Source organism: Herpailurus yagouaroundi, unplaced genomic scaffold, assembly GCF_014898765.1.
Source record: "Herpailurus yagouaroundi ecotype Mexico unplaced genomic scaffold, PumYag 166, whole genome shotgun sequence".
NCBI classification, from domain to species: Eukaryota; Metazoa; Chordata; class Mammalia; order Carnivora; family Felidae; genus Herpailurus; species Herpailurus yagouaroundi.
In genome coordinates, this window is record NW_024412407.1 from 29,949,452 (window position 1) to 29,967,897 (window position 18,446).

The 18,446-nt window shown below is 35.4% G+C and overlaps 1 protein-coding gene and 1 non-coding gene across 6 annotated transcripts in view; one reads left to right on the forward strand and one right to left on the reverse strand.

Moving 5' to 3' along the window:
- The window catches only part of PIK3C2G (phosphatidylinositol-4-phosphate 3-kinase catalytic subunit type 2 gamma), a 354,340-nt gene that overhangs the window by 117,677 nt on the left and 218,217 nt on the right, over positions 1 to 18,446 (reverse strand). For all 5 annotated transcript variants that reach the window (XM_040488787.1, XM_040488785.1, XM_040488783.1 and 2 more), the window contains 4 exons: positions 12,565 to 12,745; positions 10,668 to 10,775; positions 4,834 to 4,926; positions 3,242 to 3,371 (listed from right to left, as the gene is read on the reverse strand). In XM_040488787.1, coding sequence (XP_040344721.1) covers positions 3,242 to 3,371; positions 4,834 to 4,926; positions 10,668 to 10,775; positions 12,565 to 12,745 — 512 coding nt within the window. The remainder of the gene's footprint in view (positions 1 to 3,241; positions 3,372 to 4,833; positions 4,927 to 10,667; positions 10,776 to 12,564; positions 12,746 to 18,446) is intronic.
- Positions 453 to 559, forward strand: LOC121039113 (U6 spliceosomal RNA). Its single transcript, XR_005794631.1, has one exon. It is a non-coding gene; the product is annotated as a U6 spliceosomal RNA (small nuclear RNA).

An 18,446-nucleotide genomic window follows, 5' to 3' on the forward strand; every position in this document is an offset into this window, starting at 1 on the left:
TATCTATATCTATCTATCTATATCTATCTATCTATATCTATCTATCTATATCTATATCTATCTATATATATATCATTTGGGGGTCTTGTTAAAAGGTAGGCTCTAATTCTTTAGGGTAGGAGTGAGGTCTGAGATTCTGCAGTTCTGACAAGTTCCCAGGTGATGCTAATGCTGCTGATTCCCCGGGTCACATTTTAAATAGTAAGTTTCTTGGGGACAGAACTTTTCAAGGTGGTGTCATATAAGGCAGTGGCTCTCAAACTGGGGTGCATAAAAAATAATAGAGCAGGTTTTTACAGTCACAAAGTCTTGAGAACCCCCTCCTCTCTTCAATGCCTATGTAGAGAATGTGATTTAGTACCTGGTTGGGTCTAGTTATCTCTACTCCTCCATTTCCCCTAAGTAACTTTTACGCCCATCAAATTTGGAGAGCCAACAATAAAATAAATCCTGTGCTCCCTTCAGCAGCACATGTAGTAAAATTGGAACAATACAGAGAAGATCAGCACGACCCCTGCGCAAGGATGACCCGCAAATTCATGAAGCTTCCACATTTTTCTGCCATTTGCACCAACATGGATGGAACTAGAGGGTATTATGCTAAGTGAAATAAGTCAGTCAGAGAAAGACAGACACCATATGTTTTCATTCATATGTGGATCTTGAGAAACTTAACAGAAGACCATGGGGGAAGGGAAGGGGAAAAAAAGTTACAAACAGAGAGGCAGGGAGGCAAACCATAAGAGACTCTTAAAAATTGAGAATAAACTGAGGGTTGATGGGAGGGTGGGAGGGAGGGGAAAGTGGGTGATGGGCATTGAGGAGGGCACTTGTTGGGATGAGCACTGGGTGTTGTTTGGAAGCCAGTTTGACAATATATTTTTTAAAAAGATAAATAACTAAATAAATAAAATAAATCCTAAAGAATTTTTTGTCTTGATAGGCTCTCTTAAATCTCCTGGACATCATGTACAAAATAGTCATGTGAATTATAATCAACAATCATGTTGATAAAGTCATGCAAACTTCTGGCCTGGAATATACTCTCCTTAAGGGCAGCAACTCTGTTTAGCTCATTTTAGTATACTTTACCTTACTCTGTGATATTTTTTCAAAATAATAGATATTCAATAAGCCTTGGAACCATAATAAAAATGGAACCTGAGCTCCTAACAATGACATTTGCCTTAAAGATCTCTATTTTTCTTGAAGAAGTATTTTGCCAGTATAATGCCCTCTCAAATCTTACAACTATAGAAGATTGTTGGGGCGCCTGGGTGGCGCAGTCGGTTAAGCGTCCGACTTCAGCCAGGTCACGATCTCGCGGTCTGGTCCGTGAGTTCGAGCCCCGCGTCGGGCTCTGGGCTGATGGCTCAGAGCCCGGAGCCTGTTTCCGATTCTGTGTCTCCCTCTCTCTCTGCCCCTCCCCCATTCATGCTCTGTCTCTCTCTGTCCCAAAAATAAATAAACGTTGAAAAAAAAATTAAAAAAAAAAAAAAAGAAGATTGTTGATAGACACGAGAGAATAATAGCTTGTTTGTTTTACAACATCTGCAACTGTGGACAAGTCTACATTCATATTTAATGAGCCTTTTTATTAACTTTAAAAGATTTAGCCTCTGTTATATTCTATAGTTATAAACAAAGAAATGAGTAGATGGAATTGAAGAATTCCACAGAGGGGGCATCTGGGTGGCTCAGTCAGTTAAGTGCCCAACTCTTGGTTTCAGCCCAGGTCATGATCTCACAGTTAGATCTCACAGTTTGAGTCTCAGTGTCAGGCTTCCTGCTGACTCCGCAGAGCCTGCTTGAGATTCTTCTCCCTGCCTCTCTCTCTGCCCCTCCCTTGCTTGCACACGTGCACTCTCTCTCTCTCTCTAAATAAATAAACTTAAACAAATCTTAAAAAAAAAAAAAAAAAAAGAATTCCACTGAAGTCAGTGATGTATTCAATTTCTGAAGAAAAGGTGATCCTTATGACATCAAAAAGTTCAGCTTGGTTCATCTAGCTTTATTCTTACTCTTTCAATACATTAGAATTTGAAAAAGTTCAGTTACCCATGTAAAAAAAGGGAGAGTAAAACTCAAGGAATAACAATCTCAGAGCAGCGATGATAAAGACTCTTAGGAAATAGAGCTTTAGAAAGGGTAAAGGGGTAGACACTTGTCCTGAAAGCAAAAGCCCTATTATCAGAATCAAAATAATTGGGTAGTGTAACTTGTAACAGGGTTATCCTGAAGGATCAGGTTGCAAGTTAAACTAAAGTGGAGGTGCTTCCGTACTTAGTTTCTAAAGTCTCAAGTCATGGTTGTCTGGGGTACTGAGCCTAGTGGTGGAACCTCAGGAACTGGGGGAATCAGACAGTGATAGTTTTCTTTTAGGTTTAAATTGTAGCTCTTTCTTAATAAAACAAAACAAAACAATACAAAAACCCACAACAGACCAAAAGAAACAAACTACGTGGTTCTAGGTTCTGTCTCTGGTTCTATGATTTTTTTTATCCCTTTGTTTATGTAAATGTATCTGCTAAAATTTCTACCAATTAATTTAATGAAATTCTAAGTGGTGATGACCACATTTTAAAAAGATTATAAGGTATCTTAGGAATTATTTCTTCAATTTAGCACTATTGTAATTAAGTACAACTTTTACCTGTGATGTTTTGCTAATAATTGGGTGGACCATTGACATTATTTTCATTGAAAATGTGTATAAATGTAATTATATTTCTATATTTTATATTACATTTATATAATAATATATTGGAATGTTCAAAGTTTGCATATTTGGTCATCTTTGACTATTGATATTATGATTTACTCAAGCATCTTTTAGAAATTAAATGCAGATATATAAGATATTTAGAATGTTCAGAACTCCTTTAAGCATTTGCGACTTTGTGAATTTTGTGTTAATAGGCAGCAATTGAATTTTTTTGAACAAGTAGGTTTTTCTATTATTATCTTTAAGAGAAAAAAAACACACAAAAGATACAGGAAAAGATACCACAGTTAACATCTGGAATGTGAAAATCTTAATTACTATCATCAAAGACATTACATTCCATGTAAACTATTTTGAAAATAATTCTTTTTAAGAAAGAAGAATGACTTTGTATATAGTTCTTTTGATTTTAAAATTTATAGTGTAAAATGAAGGCTGTGAAAGTTTGGTGTCATGCTACCAGTGAATGTTTGAGGTAAATAATGTAAGTCAAATCACTTTCTAATCTATACTGACCTTGACCTTTTCCTGTGGATAGACATCTATAAATGATCATTTGCATATCCAAGCCCTCCTGCAGCCAAATATTGTCCATCACTTGAATAATCTGCAGAACAAGCATATCCTGACGGAGATCATCGCCAGCCTGTTAAAAACAAAATTATAGACTGGATTTCTCCTTGAATTCCATTAAAGGCCTTCAAATATGGTATATGTCATTTCTTTCCTCAAATAAATTTCTAGCCAGACTTAGGATGGTTTCAATTGTTTTATCAGTACTAAGAACATCTTGTGTTTCTGAGAGAAGATCAAAGAAAATAAGAACTTTCCTTTAAATGATTACAGAAGCTTCAGCCATCAAGTTAGAAGTTGCTTGGAATGCTGTTCCTGATAATAATCTTTCAATTTATCATCCACGTGCAATGTCTTAGACTTAAAGTCTAGAGAAGAGAGACTCAATGAATATTTATTGAAATCTCAAACCAAATTTCAAACTCAACCAAGAGAGATTTCTTTCGAACTGAAACACTATTTCGTATGCCATAAATGTATATACTGATATACAGTTAGAATACCAAGAGCTTCTTGACTAGGAGTATAAATAGCACACACAGGATTCATTAGACTTTAAATCATTGACTTCTCAGATTATGAAGGTGGTTAAAAAGTTTGCAGAGTAAACAGCCTTTGATAATAAGAAGAAATGATTAAGAGATGATTTTCTAGCATAAGTGAAGGAAATGGAATATGTCCAAAGGAGAAGGAGGATAGTTTTATGCTTTTAAACTAACAGGTTTGGATTTGAAAATGCTTTCTAAATAATATGCAGAAAAATATTCCAAGATGAAATTTTGTTATTTTTTTCTTCACCAAAAATGCAGTGTCATGTGACCATTAATGCTTGAGGTGACACAGATCAAAGCCAAAGTAGGGTGTGCTAAAAATTACCCTCAAAAATAGTCAAAATCCACCAAATAATTCACTCTGAGAGCTGGTTGTCTGGTTTGGCTGAATAATTGATTAAATTAAGTGAATGAATGTAAATTCTTACTGTTCCACTACAGTTTCTTCTTCAGTCCCTCTTTCCTACCTGTCTTTAACTCTGTTACTACCTTTTACTCTTTTCTCATGGGATTCATGATAAAGACTGATTTGGCCCATATTTATTTAAAAAGAAGAAAATAACTCAAATTATTAAAATAAGCAAGTTCTTGCAGGTAAGAATTTTATGTTAAATTAACATATCATTTGAGTTTCAGCTAATATTGATTCTAATTTAGTATATAAACCAAAAGAAAACTCTTCCACTAAGGGCTAACCAAACATTCCACATTCTGTGCTACTCAAAAGTGATTGTATAATTTTATTCATTGAAACATCTCTTAAGTTTTGCACTGAAGGTTCACTAGCTTGAGACAATAACGATTTATTTATTATCAATCAAAGTTTGACATGTACTATAATTCTGTAAAAATGCAGAATAAAAATAACTGGAATCCTCTGTGTTGTTGCCAGTGGAAAATAGCTATAATCATTTCTTTTTGTGAGAAATAAATCAATAATTCTACCTGTGAAATCAATTTGATGTTTCAGGAGGGCTACTGTACCTTAAAAATGACGCTGATGTTTTTGCCCATTGGGTTAGCATTGATGAAAGTAATCTTCAGTGGCAAAGCATTAGATGTGAAATATGAACATGCCTATGGAAAGAGAAGGAAAAAAATGCTTAGAAAAATAAAGGAACAAGAACACTTTCGATGAAATCACAGGCCTCTTGGATAATTTGTTATAGAAGCAAATATAACACATATGAATAATTTTTACACTTTGGAACAAAGAAACATACTTATTAACAATAACAACAAAACAACTTTAGTCTACTAACCAAAGCCTTTACTTAGAAATTGAAAATTCAGCTTCTTGGCGGGCTGTAAGTCTTCAACTACATTTTTTTCTCACTGAACAGTGGTGATATGTTGGGAGGTTAAATAAACTAAGTAGTATGTAGATATTGTGTTTATGCTAGTTGGTTAATATCTAAAAGATAAAACTGTTATTAAAAAATCTATTTCCATTTAATTATTTCTTCCCTGCAGCATACTTTAAGGAAATATGGATATAGAGTTAAGAAAATCCTGGTGCAGTAACTCTGGAAAACAGTATGGAGGTTCCTCAAAAAATTAAAAATCAAATTACCCTATGACCCTAGCACTACTAGGAATTTATCCAAAGGATACAGGAGTGCTGATTCATAGAGGCACATGTACCCCAATGTTTATAGCAGTGCTATCTACAATAGCAAAATTATGAAAAGAGCTCCAATGTCCATCAACTGATGAATGGATAAAGAAGATGTGGTATATATTATATATTTATATTTATATACACAATGGAATACTACTTGGCAATGAAAAAGAATGAAATTTTGCCATTTGCAACAACATGGATGGAACTGGAGTGTATTGTGCTAAGTGAAATAAGTCAGTCAGAGAATGATATCATATGATTTCGCTCATATGTGGAATTTGTGAAACTTAACAGAAGACCGTAGGAGAATGGAAGGAAAAATAAGATACAAACAGAGAGGGAGGTAAACCATAAGAGACTCTTAAATACAGAGAACAAACTGAGGGTTGATGGGGTTAGGGGGTTATGGGTGGGGAAAATGGGTGATGGGCATTGAGGAGGGCACTTATTGGGAGAACTGGAAGTTGTATGTAAGTGATGAATCACGGGAATCTACTTCTGAAATCAAGACTACACTGTACATTAGCTAACTTAACAATAAATAAATAAAATTAAAAGAAAAAAAGAAAGAAAGACTTGGGGCACCTGGGTGGCTCAGTTGGTTAAGTGTCTGACTTTGGCTCAGGTCATGATCTCGCGGTTAGTGAGTATGAGCCCTGCATTGGGCTCTGTGCTGACAGCTCAGAGTCTGAAGCCTGCTTCAGATTCTGTCTGTCTGTCTGTCTGTCTCTCTCTCTCTCTCTTTGTCCCTCCCCACTCATGCTCTGCCTCTCTCTCTCTCTCAAAAATAAATAAACATTAAAGAATGTTAAAAAAAAAAAAAGATCTGAATTCAAATTTGAACTCTGTAACTAATTACCTGCAAGATCTTGGGTAAGTTACTGAAATGTTTGTATCCCACTGAAAAATGGGGATAATAACCCCTATCGCAAACATATTTGTAATAGACATATGGACTAATGGATGTAAAAGAGCTTCTACAGTGCCTGACACTAATTGAGTACTTAAAAAAAAATAATGCATTCCCTTTCTCTTTTTTGTTAATGAACATTTTCTTACCTTCACAAATAACAGTACAACATATTTCATTTCAATTTCATTTCATCTTTTCATTTCTTTCAATTACACTTTGCATTTCCACTTTCAGCTTATGATATTGACTACTTTCCATTATACTTTCCTTGTTGCTTATTTTCCTTTATGTTCTTACAATTGTTTGAGTGTCAAAGGCTATATGTCTTTAGGCTATTAGAGACTTCATGTTGACAGTGAAGTTAAATCAATACTAAATAAAGGAAAAGACTGTGATGGTTTCAATTTATCAACTTAGTAAAATACGACATCAATACATGTTGAAAGATCAGCTTGAATATCATTATTTTTGAGAAGTCTGAAATCGGTAGAGGTAGAGAGGAAAGGATATATTTTTTTTAACTTAACCTATCAATAGAAATCTAACCTAATCCCTAAGCAAACAGAAACTCTTGCTTACTGAATCAATTTGAGGTTTATAGTAAATAGGTGAGGCTGCTTATTAAGTAATGAATTCTTGCTTCAAGAATCAATCAAGGAACATATGACCTTCTGTCATGGTATTGAATTAGGAAATCCTGTATTAGACCAGAAATGAGTCTAGATTAGTGGTTTTCAAACTGTGCTCATCCAATTCTTGAGGGTCTTTTTGAGACATCCAAGTCCAGGGAAGAGAAAAAGGGCAAAGGGAGGCTGAAGGCAAGGCTTAATTACATCACTCAAAGCTATTTTGCTTTAATTATTTTATAGTTTGGTTTTCACATGCAGAATATTTTTTGAGAGTCATGGGAAAAATATTTTATATTTGACAAATAGTATGCACAAATTGTTATCTATATGGTAACAGAAAGAGACACCGTATCTTCTATCCAAGAGCCTACAGAAAGTTGGTATGAACATATATACATATGCATTAAGTTGAAAATAATTTATAAGACCATTTATCATAGTTGAATGGAGAAGCACTTAAAAAAGACAAGTCTTTCAGAGATGAGCTGAATTTGAAGATTGTGAAAGACAGAGATTAGCAAGCAGGTTTTTTTTTAAAGGCTTTCTATGAAGGGAAAGGCAAAAATGAGAATTTAGACTAGATGTTAAAAGTGGATTATGAAGGCCACAACCAAGAAACAGGAAAGAATGAATTAAATTCTTGGAAGATAATTTTATTCAAATGGTGAGATAAAAGAGCTGGAATAGAGAAAAGAAAATAAGGAAAGCTAGAATAGATAACGCAAGATATGACTTCTGTTCTTGAGAAGCACACACTAATGACATAGATTTAAAATAGTTTTTAAAAAAGGAAAGAAACCTATTAGTAAATGACGTGTGTGGTCCTCACTTTCCCAGGAGCAGAGAAGAGATTGCATTAAGTTATAACCACTCTCCCAAATGGTCCATTCCCTAGTGACCCAAAGGAAATGGTCCATTGTGATTAGTGCTTCCAAGGAGAGACAAGGGTAAAAGTTCTTTGAAAGAAGGTTTAATCCAAAGCTGAGACCTTTGCCCTCCATCTTGGAGAACCATACTTTAAAAAATGGACTGAGCTAGGCCCGAGTGCTTCTCCCCAGTGTAATTCACTGATGGTGATTAAAATAGAATGTTGACTGTAGTCTTTCCCATAGTCACTACATTCATAGAGCTTCTCTCTAGTGTGAACTCTCTGATGCATGATAAGCTGTGAACTATCCCAAATGGCTTTCCCATAGTCATTGCATTTATAGAGTTTCTCCCCAGATGGGTTCTCTGACATCATAAAATTGGTGCTATAACCAAAGATTTTTCCATACTTATTACATTCATAGGATTTTTCACCAATGTGAATTCTCTGTTACACAACAAGATGTGAGTCTTGATTGCATATTTTCCATATTTACAGGGTTTTTTGCTTGTGTGAAGTCGAGTGACATAAAATAAGACATTTACTCTGATTGAATGTCTTATCATGCTGTATTCCAAATGTTTTTCTCTGGTACGAATTTGCTCATAGCCAACACGTTGAGAGTTCTGACTGAAGCCTTTTCCATACTGCCTATATTTATGTGCTTGTTCCCAAGTGCAGAGGCTCTGATGTCAAATAAGACATTTGCTCTGACTGAAAGCCTTACTATGTTCATTATACTCACAGAGATTCTTCCCATTATGGATTCTCTGGTGGTCAAGATGGTTTCTTGAGTGAGCTTTTCCACACTAATTTCAACTGTAATGCTTCTCACTTGTATGAAGTACTTGATGTTGGAAAAGGCTTTTACTCTGAACGAAGGCCTCCTACACTCATAAAATTTATAAGTCTTCTCCAGAGGATATTATCTGAGAGTCAATGCGTAGGGAACTCTGAGTGAAGGTTTTTATATATTAAGCACATTTATAAGGTTTTCCTAATTATGGAATCTCTGATCTTGAATGAGATGGGAGCAATGATGACAGGTCTTTCTATGCTTGTTACATTCATAGGGGTTCCCTCCTTTGTAGATTTTCAAATGAACCATCGTCTGAGAGGTCTCTCTAAATGTCTTATCATATTCATTACATTCTTAGAAGCTCTTGCCAGTATGGATCTTCTGATACAGGTTCTAATTGAAACCTTCCCCCATTCACCACACCTTCAGATGCTATGTATGTTCCTTCAGACCTCCTTATTTGGCAGGACTATAGAATAGACTAAAATGTTTCCCAGGAGAGAGTGTCACCTGGTCACATCTGCTGTTTATTGCTCTATACATAGGTGCCCAGCCTTGTGTGAGGCACAGGTGACCAGAACAAATGGAGAAAAGAGGTAGCTGCTTGGTGCACTTCCCAGACTCAGGAAAAGTGTCTGCAGGTAAGTAAAGAAAAGGAGTGTGGTCCCAATTACAGTGCTAGGTGTGGTGCTAGGTGCAGTGCTAGGTCACCTGGGCTGGTGACCCTCAGCCTGATCATCTCACATGGGCATCCTCAGTAGCCACCCATTAGAGCCAACGTCCCACATCTTCAAGGCATACAAAAAAACAAGACTTAATATGGCATTGTAACTGAAAAATATGTTTTCCTCCTTAAACAACAAATCAAGAAAGCAGCAACAACAACAACAAAAATAATATCTGGACTCAATGATCCATACTGTTCTTTCTCCTTTAAGATACCATGTCTTTGAAATGCCACATTTCCCTATATTACCAGCATTAATCAGTGGATATTGCTAATGACTAAAAAGTTACACAATTTTTGAAAATTAGCAATGATTTGGAATTTAGCCCAGATAGACCTATATCAACTTATAAAATTTGATGCCTTATTTTGTTATTTTTCAAAATATACTTGTGCAGCATATTAGGAAAGTTTCTAAGGTGTCTGTGAAGCAGCAAAGTCGTAAAGGCAATAGTACCAACTTCTTGGCAAAACTTTTTATATTCATGCTAATAATGGCCTAATTTTTCTCCTAAGTATTGGATTTGTTTCCTTGATTGTCATATGACTTTAGTCAAGTGACATTTATTGTGCATGTGTGATAGTTTAACCTCTTTTCTTCTAAGTCTTGCTTATCAGTCCTTTCTCTATTTGCATTTCCTAGTCTTGGACTTTTGAGGAGGAGGCTAATAAAGTTCATGCAAAAAAGGAGAAAGAATGATTCTAAGTTAAAGTGTGACTGGCAGAGGCTTAAGAAGAAAACGAATTTGTGTCTGATGCAAGGAAGGTCACTCCAGGCATAAGTAAAATAACAAAATATATTATATGGCACACTGACCCATGAATTTCAGTAAATTTTAAATTAAATAAAAACTGAGATGTTGTAGCTAATAATATCCTTAGCATACTAGGCATGGGTATGCACATAATCTAAATAAGCATGAAATTAAACCCAGCCTGCATAAGGTCACCAAATCAACCATTTTGAATAAATTAAGAAATCAATTTAGGGAGAAGTATCATTATTTATTTATTTATTTATTTACTGAACTGATAGTTTATTTCTAAACCTACAAATCTTATGATGAGGTCAATGCAATCTCAACCTTACACAGTGCATCAAATGCAGCACATAGTATGGATGGGATTCGATTGCTTTTTTCTTAAGGTACTTGCAATGACAATTTACAAATTGTTTTTGCCATTTTAAAAAACATACAGTGAACTAAATAATGCAAAACAAAAACATTCAGTTTATCTACCAAATAAACTGACTTACATCATGATCAATACCCCTTATACACAGGGCAGGGTTCAGAGGAAGGTGACAGGTATTTATACACTGAAAGAATTCTTCTAGTCTGCCAATCTCTTTCTTCAGTACCTCCTGTGAAAAATCATTAGAAAAAGCATTTCAGAAACTGTAAAGAACTTGAATTTTCTTTCAAGTTATAATTTTCTTCTATTGATTAAATAAACTCTAATTCTGGGGCTGCATACTTGGATGCTTGGGGGTCAAACTGGTTATGTAGCCATATATAAGGAGGCAGTGAGCTAAAGACAATAGGGAGTGTTGGGGAAAATGGGGAACTAGAGCTCATGCTCTTTCTACAGGATTTTAAATTCAATTACAAACAAAACCAAAACAAAGAACTATTGTGTTCAAACAAAACACAGGATGGGATGGATTTGACTTGTGGCCCACCAACTTGCAATACCTGCTTCAAGTAATGATTAACATGATCGATTTCTGATAATTTCTTTGAATCTTAGTTTGTAACTCTCAAGATTTATACTTAATAGTAACAGTAAATTTTATTTCTTTAGTTTTAGTTTCAGTTTTTTTTAGTTTTTAGAGAGAGTGAGGGGGGGCAGAGGAAGAGAGAGAGAGAGAGAGAGAGAGAGAGAGAGAGAGAGAGAAAGAGAGTATGTCAAGCAGACTCCATGCATAGCACGGAACCTGACAAAACATGGGGCTCGATCCCATGATCCAGGGACCATGACCAGAGCTGAAATCAAGAGTCAGACACTCAACTGACTGACCCTCCCAGGTGTCCCAGTAATAGTACATTTTAGAAAACAAATTCACATATATTAAGAGTAATAATGGCAAAAGATGATAATGCAGACAGTTGATAATTGTCAGAAATAGCAATGTATTTGAACAAATAGTTTACTAAATGCCAAGGAGTATATTTCCGATACTTGACTCACTACCTTCCATAGTTCTCTGTACATGTGGGAAGGTCTGAAACCACAAACAATACCTTTAAAATTGTGTATCCCTTATCAAAAAGTGCGGAAAAACAGTAACAATTTAAAAAATAATTCAAGAGCCACCTGGGTGCTTCGGTTGGTTAAATATCCAATTCTTCATTTCGGTGCAGGTCATAATCTCACATTTCATGAGATCGAGCCCCACATCGGGCTCTGTGCTGACAGCATGGAGCCTCTGCTTGGGATTCTCTCTCCCTCTCTCTCTGCCCCTTCCCTGCTTGCTCTCTATCTCTCTCTCAAAATAAATAAAAATAAACTTAAAAAAAACCCTTTTTAAAAAAAACTTAAATTCTAGTTAGTTATCATACAGTGTAGTCTTAGTTTCAGGTGTACAATATAGTGATTCAACACTTCCATACAACACTAATTAGTACCTTTTAAAAAGAAGTAGAGAAAAATAGATAGCAGTAATTTGAATTGTGCAAATTTGTAAATGCTTCCTCCAACTCTTTTTTATTTTCTTATTTTCATGTGAAGAAGTGTTATCATAAAAACAGCCAGTCAAGGTGAGAGAAATATATTTATTTGAAAGAATAATGTCACTATCACTTTGGAACTTAATGCAAGTGGTCAAAAAAGGTATCAGACTTACTTAACTGTAGTATGCATCTCAAGTTATGTGAGGAACTTTAAAATGTAAGAAATAAAGATGGACAGGTTTTATAATTTTAAACCAGTTTATTTAGCTTACTTTCAACTTTTTGCTACCACCAGAAAATAATTAATGAGTATTAACTTTAGACTGTAAATTGAAAAAAAATATCTTGATTAAAGTAATTGATTTGGGTACCTTAGAACTAAGTATAGACACGGAATTTACTTTCTAAGCTATGAAATTAAAACTTAATTGAACAAAAGATTAAAGAAAACACTACATGAAGATTAATTTCTCAACAAACCTGTCTTTGAGGGTCACTGGCAGACTTGACTTTTTCCCCAATGTCTCCCAGAATTTTAATAAGTTTCTTCTCTTTGGAAAACTCATCACTCAAGGCTTTTCCTGAACAGAATTGGAGAGCCGCCAATAGTTTCTGATACCAGCTTTTAAAATAAGTTTCATTCTGTGCATCCTTTAGCAGCCTGAAGGAAAGAGAGAAAAAGAATTCTTGTATCTATAGCTGATTTTTTAACCACCTCCAGCAAGAACAATCAGTGCATTTCGGACTAATCTGTATTTGGTGGCTTGGGCAGTTTAACAGCCTTGAATGGGGGAAAATGTTGTTTATTCGTTGGCAGTCATCAAATTCCATCTGATAGTTAATGAGATTCCTAGAGTGAAGAATCAATAAGAGACCTGCTTTTTATTCATTTCAGTTCACAGTGCACTTTTTCTTCTTTCAGGCTTTTTAATTCTATAACAAATACTTAAGAACATATTTTTGACTTATTAAAATAAGGACAAAGAATTTTAGAAATAGTATTTATTAGCGACTTTACTATATTGGAACTCAACCATAAAACCTACGTTTTTCTACTTTTCTTCAAAAGACCATGTCCCCCACACTGTCACATACCTATGTATTTCTCTTTCTTCTAGTACCTTCCCTTGACTATCTGCAGGAAGATATTGTAAAGGCAAGAGCATGATTTTTGTTTTCAGGCATTTCTGGATTCAAATCTCAGTCCTATACAACTTCTAAGTAACTTAGGTTACTTAACTAGGCTGAGATTTTCTTTCTTTATCCATAAAATAAAGTAATAACTCTGACTATGCACAGCTATACAGAACACAGAATGAGCTAATGCATTCAAAAGGGCTTAGCACAATGTACCTACTAGTCAGCCAACATTAGTTCATCTGTATTTCATGGCCTCCCCAGCCAACTTCTGCCACTGCCTGGCTGCATGTGCATGTCATGAACATGGGAGGCATAGAACATAAAAGAGTGAGAATGCTTTGCTAGATAATGGAGTGGTAACAAATATTTTACTACTCTGTCTGCCATGTGACAATTTTTATCACCTTGAAACTTATTCTAATATACTTAAACTTTACTTTCTATTATGCCCTAAACCACTGAAATAGAATAAAAAAACTAATACCTTTGAGTGTTAACCTCTCTTTGATTGATTCTTTTAATCTTAACTGGTCTCTAGTCTTCTCCTTCTCTGAAAAATTAACTTTAAAGAAACTAGAAGAAAGTTATTGTGGGAATGGAACACTAAAAAAAAAAAGATTAAATGCAGAGCAGTCGAAAAATATATAGATGAATTTCATTCTGCATTCTTAATTTTGCATCTCTGCCTAATATGTATTATGCTATAGAGACTCTAATACATTATTTTCATTTGTTTTATGTTCTCCGTTTCTACATACTGAAGTTAAAATATAATTGAGTATACTTTTTTTTTTTTTTTTTTTTTTTTAGGTAAGAGCTTGCTCTCTTGTCATTGTTATAAAGCCAACTTATCGTCTAGCACCTCTTTTGCTTTTACGTGGAATAATAGTTCTTATTTACTTCTGGAAAGCATTTTAAAAAAACCCTCAAGGGGTTAAAGAGGCATTGATGAAAAAATGTAATCCACTGCTTATTTTCAATGTAAGAAGAATATTAGACAATGAATAGTTCTCCTATACTTACCCTTATGGTGAAATTTTAAAATGTCAGATGTAATAAATGGAATCTGTCATTATTTGGAAGCTGTAAGAAAATGAGTTTTGTGTGAGTGTGAATTGGAAAGCTGCAAATGCAAGCATCCACATGTAAAACTTCAAGATGCCTTATGTAAATTATATATCTCTCAGATTCTCTCAGTATTTTGAGGACTTTGGTAATATATCATTTTATAGTGTACTTGGCTTTCAGTGAGATAGGCAGTTGATGGGTAGAGTGTTTCTATATCTTGACCAATGCTTGCCAGCATTTTCATATACTTCGAATAGTGAATCACTTGTTTTAAAAATATTTTTAACCAGTTATAGTATATAAATATAACTATAATCTCCTTACTGTTATATACATGATAAAAGGAGAAGTTATTTTGTACAGATGAAGTCAGCCTTTTACTAAAATAATTTTTTTAAGTTTATTTATTTTGAGAGTGAGAGAGAGAGAGTGCATGTGAGCAGGGGAGGGGCAGAGAGAGAGAGGGAGAGAGAGAATCTCAAGCAGGCTCCGTGCTGTCAGCACAGAGCCCCATGTGGGGCCCAATATCACGAAGCCATGAGATCATGACCTGAGCCAAAATCAACAGTCAGATGCTAAACCAACTGAGCCACCCAGGCGCCCCTACTAAAATAATTTTTTGAAAACATATGTTTAGAGGTGGGGGCAGTCAAGGGTACTGTCAGAATTATATAATTTGCATTCATAATACTCTTAATTTTTTTCTGTTAGATATGTTATGGTTATTTGATTCCTAGCTCAAAATAAAACAGATCAGGGAAATCACTGGATTCTACTCCTGAAATCAATTCTACACTGTATGCTAACTAACTTGAATTTAAATAAATAAATTTTAAAAAGAATATAGCAGGGGAGATTTGCAGAGAGAATATGACTGTGTTCTAAAAAAGATTTCAAAGCAAAGCAAACTCAGTGTATTCCACTGTGATTATTTTCCTTGTAGAATATGCCTCATTCAAACCCTACATTCCTGCTAAGATGATACATTCTCCAGGTCAAATCTGGTTCAAGCTCTATGGCTTTTGACTGACTAATGAAGAGTTTGTCTTTACACATTGCAGAAGTGAAATCATGGAGTGATGGAGTGTAGGAGATGACCCTGACAGGTAACATAGTCCATCCCTGTGTCCTTAGGCACATTCAGGAAAAATCGCTTCAGAGAAAGCTGGACTATATACAGTTTGAGGTAGAGGGTTACACCGTTCTGCATCAATGGCTTTTATAGGAAGTGGTAAACCCCTCATGCTGTAGTTTTTATCCATTGCCTCTGTTCGTAAGACTAGCAAACAGCTGGCTACTCTCCCTTGAACATTAGAGAAACCTTTTCCAAAAGACATCATTATCTAAGAGAAGCAGTATGCTTATGCCAAATATATTTTTGTTTAATTTTTATTTTTTTATTTTTTAATTTAAGAAATTTTTAAAATTTATTTATTTATTCTGAGAGAGATAGGGACAGCACAAGTGGGGGAAGGGCAGCTAGAGAGGGAGAAAGAGAATCCCAAGCAGTCTCTGCACTGCCAGCACAGAGCCCAATGTGGGGCTCGAACGCACAAAGCCACGAGATCGTGACCTGAGCTGAAACCAAGAGTTAGACGCTTAACCAACTGAGCCACCCAGGAGCCCCATATTTTTGTTTAGTTTTTAAAGTCAAGGTCAAGGGATTGAAACATATCAAGACTTGGTGGTGAAAGATCAACCTTCTAAGGTGCATGCAATGTGACTGTGTATAAACCATGAGGTAAATCTTAATGTCAGAGACCTGTTTATCCTAATATCTGTGAGATCCAGGAATAATTCAATTTGATACTATTTTATACATATCTTATAGACTAAGTAATGACAACATAAAATGACAGCATAAAATCTAGCTGATTAAAGGTTTTAACGGTGTTAAGAATGAGAGGTAGAAGCAAGAAAGAGGCGGAAACCCAGGTACCAGTACATTTGTTATAGGATATCACGAAGGTATGTGCCTAAATTAAGGGGATCATAGTGGACTCAGAGAGACCTAAGACACTCACAGACCCCAGTTAGCATGATGGTGAGATTTTCCATGGAAATTGAGTTTGTCTCTATTCCTTCACGCGCATAGCTGCTTCTGATCGCTGACCTGTGAGAGCCATAGGAGAAGTAGACAGTTCTCACTTCTCAGTCTACCAGCAGGACAGAACCGGGTCATCACACCATCCCTGCTTTCCTTGCCTCTTAACTTCCTTCAGTTCCTAACTGTGGTCTCAGTAGCACAGAATTCCACATTTTACAGGTGCCTTAAATTTTGACCCGCTTGTGTATTTACTATGCATGAAAAGGGGAACAACATCCTAAAGCAGAAGAGAACTGAGTTACACAATGCAGATGAGTGATTTCAGGTCATTCCAGGACCTCCCCTTTCCATTTCCTTCTCTATTTCTTGCTACAATGCAAGGTGTGTGGCTCAGGAGACCAGTTTTTAGTGAGCACAGGAGGATTTTAGAATGTGACTTCTTCAAGTGTTTTTAAAATCCTGGGACATATAAAGGCTGATATTCAATACTTGATACAAATTATTAATTTTAAGATTTTAACAGTGTGATTAAGAAGTAAAAAGCATGGGGGTATGTGGGTGGTTCTGTTGGTTAAGTGTCTGACTTTAGCTCAGGTCATGATCTCACAGTTTGTGAGTTTGAGCCCCACATCGGGCTCTCTGCTGTCAGTACTGAGCCTGCTTCAGATCCTCTGTCTCCCTGTCTCTCTGCCCCTCCCCAGCTCCTGCATGGGTGCTCTCTCTCTCACTCAAAAATAAATAAACATTAAAAAAAAGAAGAAATACAAACAATAATCCCTTTTTAAAAAGAAGTAAAAAGCACGTATCTCTTTAGTCTTTACAACTTTTACTTCCTAGTGTTTAAGAGATTTATTTAATATTTTCCCAAACTGAGGAACTTGACACATTTTTAGTCCTTACAAGACAATCATTTCCTGTGACTAGTATATTCTTAGAATATTGATTTGCTTTTTCAGAAATTTAACTTTCATTGAGTTTTGCATATAAGGAGCATTATATTGGCAAAATCTACAGAAATGTGATTTCCATTCAATAGTTATTTGGCAATATCTGTCAATAACCATTTTGTAACAATTCTTATTTTAAAATGTTTATTTATTTACTTTGAGAGAGAGAGCACACACAGTAATGACATCCATACTGTAGAGATTGTATACATTTTTAGAACACTTAAATATACGGAAGGGACCCATAAAGTATGTAGCTGACTTAATTGTATCCCCATATGTAATTTATATATGTAATATTTATTACCACCTCAAAAGTGTTCTCTTTGAAGTGTTATATGTGCACACTAACGATGTCCCGTTGTGTTCTCACTATATAGTAGATTTGATTATTGCTTCCAACTCTCTGCTTTCTCCTCTGAAGGAGATTATACATCTCCATGTGTGACTTCCAGTGCCTTCCCGTAGGCAGAGTTTACTTTTCTGCCTGTTGTCAGGGTTGGTCCTGTGACTTGCTTTGGCCAATAGGATGTGAGTAATGAAATGTATATCCGTGTCTATACAGATGCTTTAAATATGCTATTATGGATTGGTTTGGCGGCTTATACTTTTCTGCTTTCTGCTATGCAAACAGTGTATTCCAGCTGGGGGCTGTTCCTCCAGTCCTGGAGTGACAAGACAATATAAAGCAGAGCTAAGCATTGCTGTGTGGAGTCCAGTGGAGCCGAGCCAAGCAGGACTAGAGCAAGTCTGCAGCCAATGTACTGCATGAGTAAGAAATAAATCTTTGTTGTTGTAAGCCACTGAAATTTGGGAGCTATTTGTGGCTGTAGTAAAAACTAATGAATATGCCCAATTTTCATACTTTCTTTTTCCATTTTCTTTGCTTTTGTTTTTATTTATTTGTTTGGATTGCCTTTAGAATATACAGCATATTTTTTACACATCCACAGTGTTAGCCCTGGGGATATTTTGGGGCATATCTAATTACTGAAAATGAACAATAGTCATCTGGAGCCAAGTCTGGTGAATTAGATGAGTGATCAATTTGAGTATACTATTTCAGATTAAAAAAAAAAAAAAACTATTAAAGTAATAAAAATGGTTTTCTTTTATGGACCATAAAAAGCCCCTAAAGGATTTAAAAAATGATTTGATCT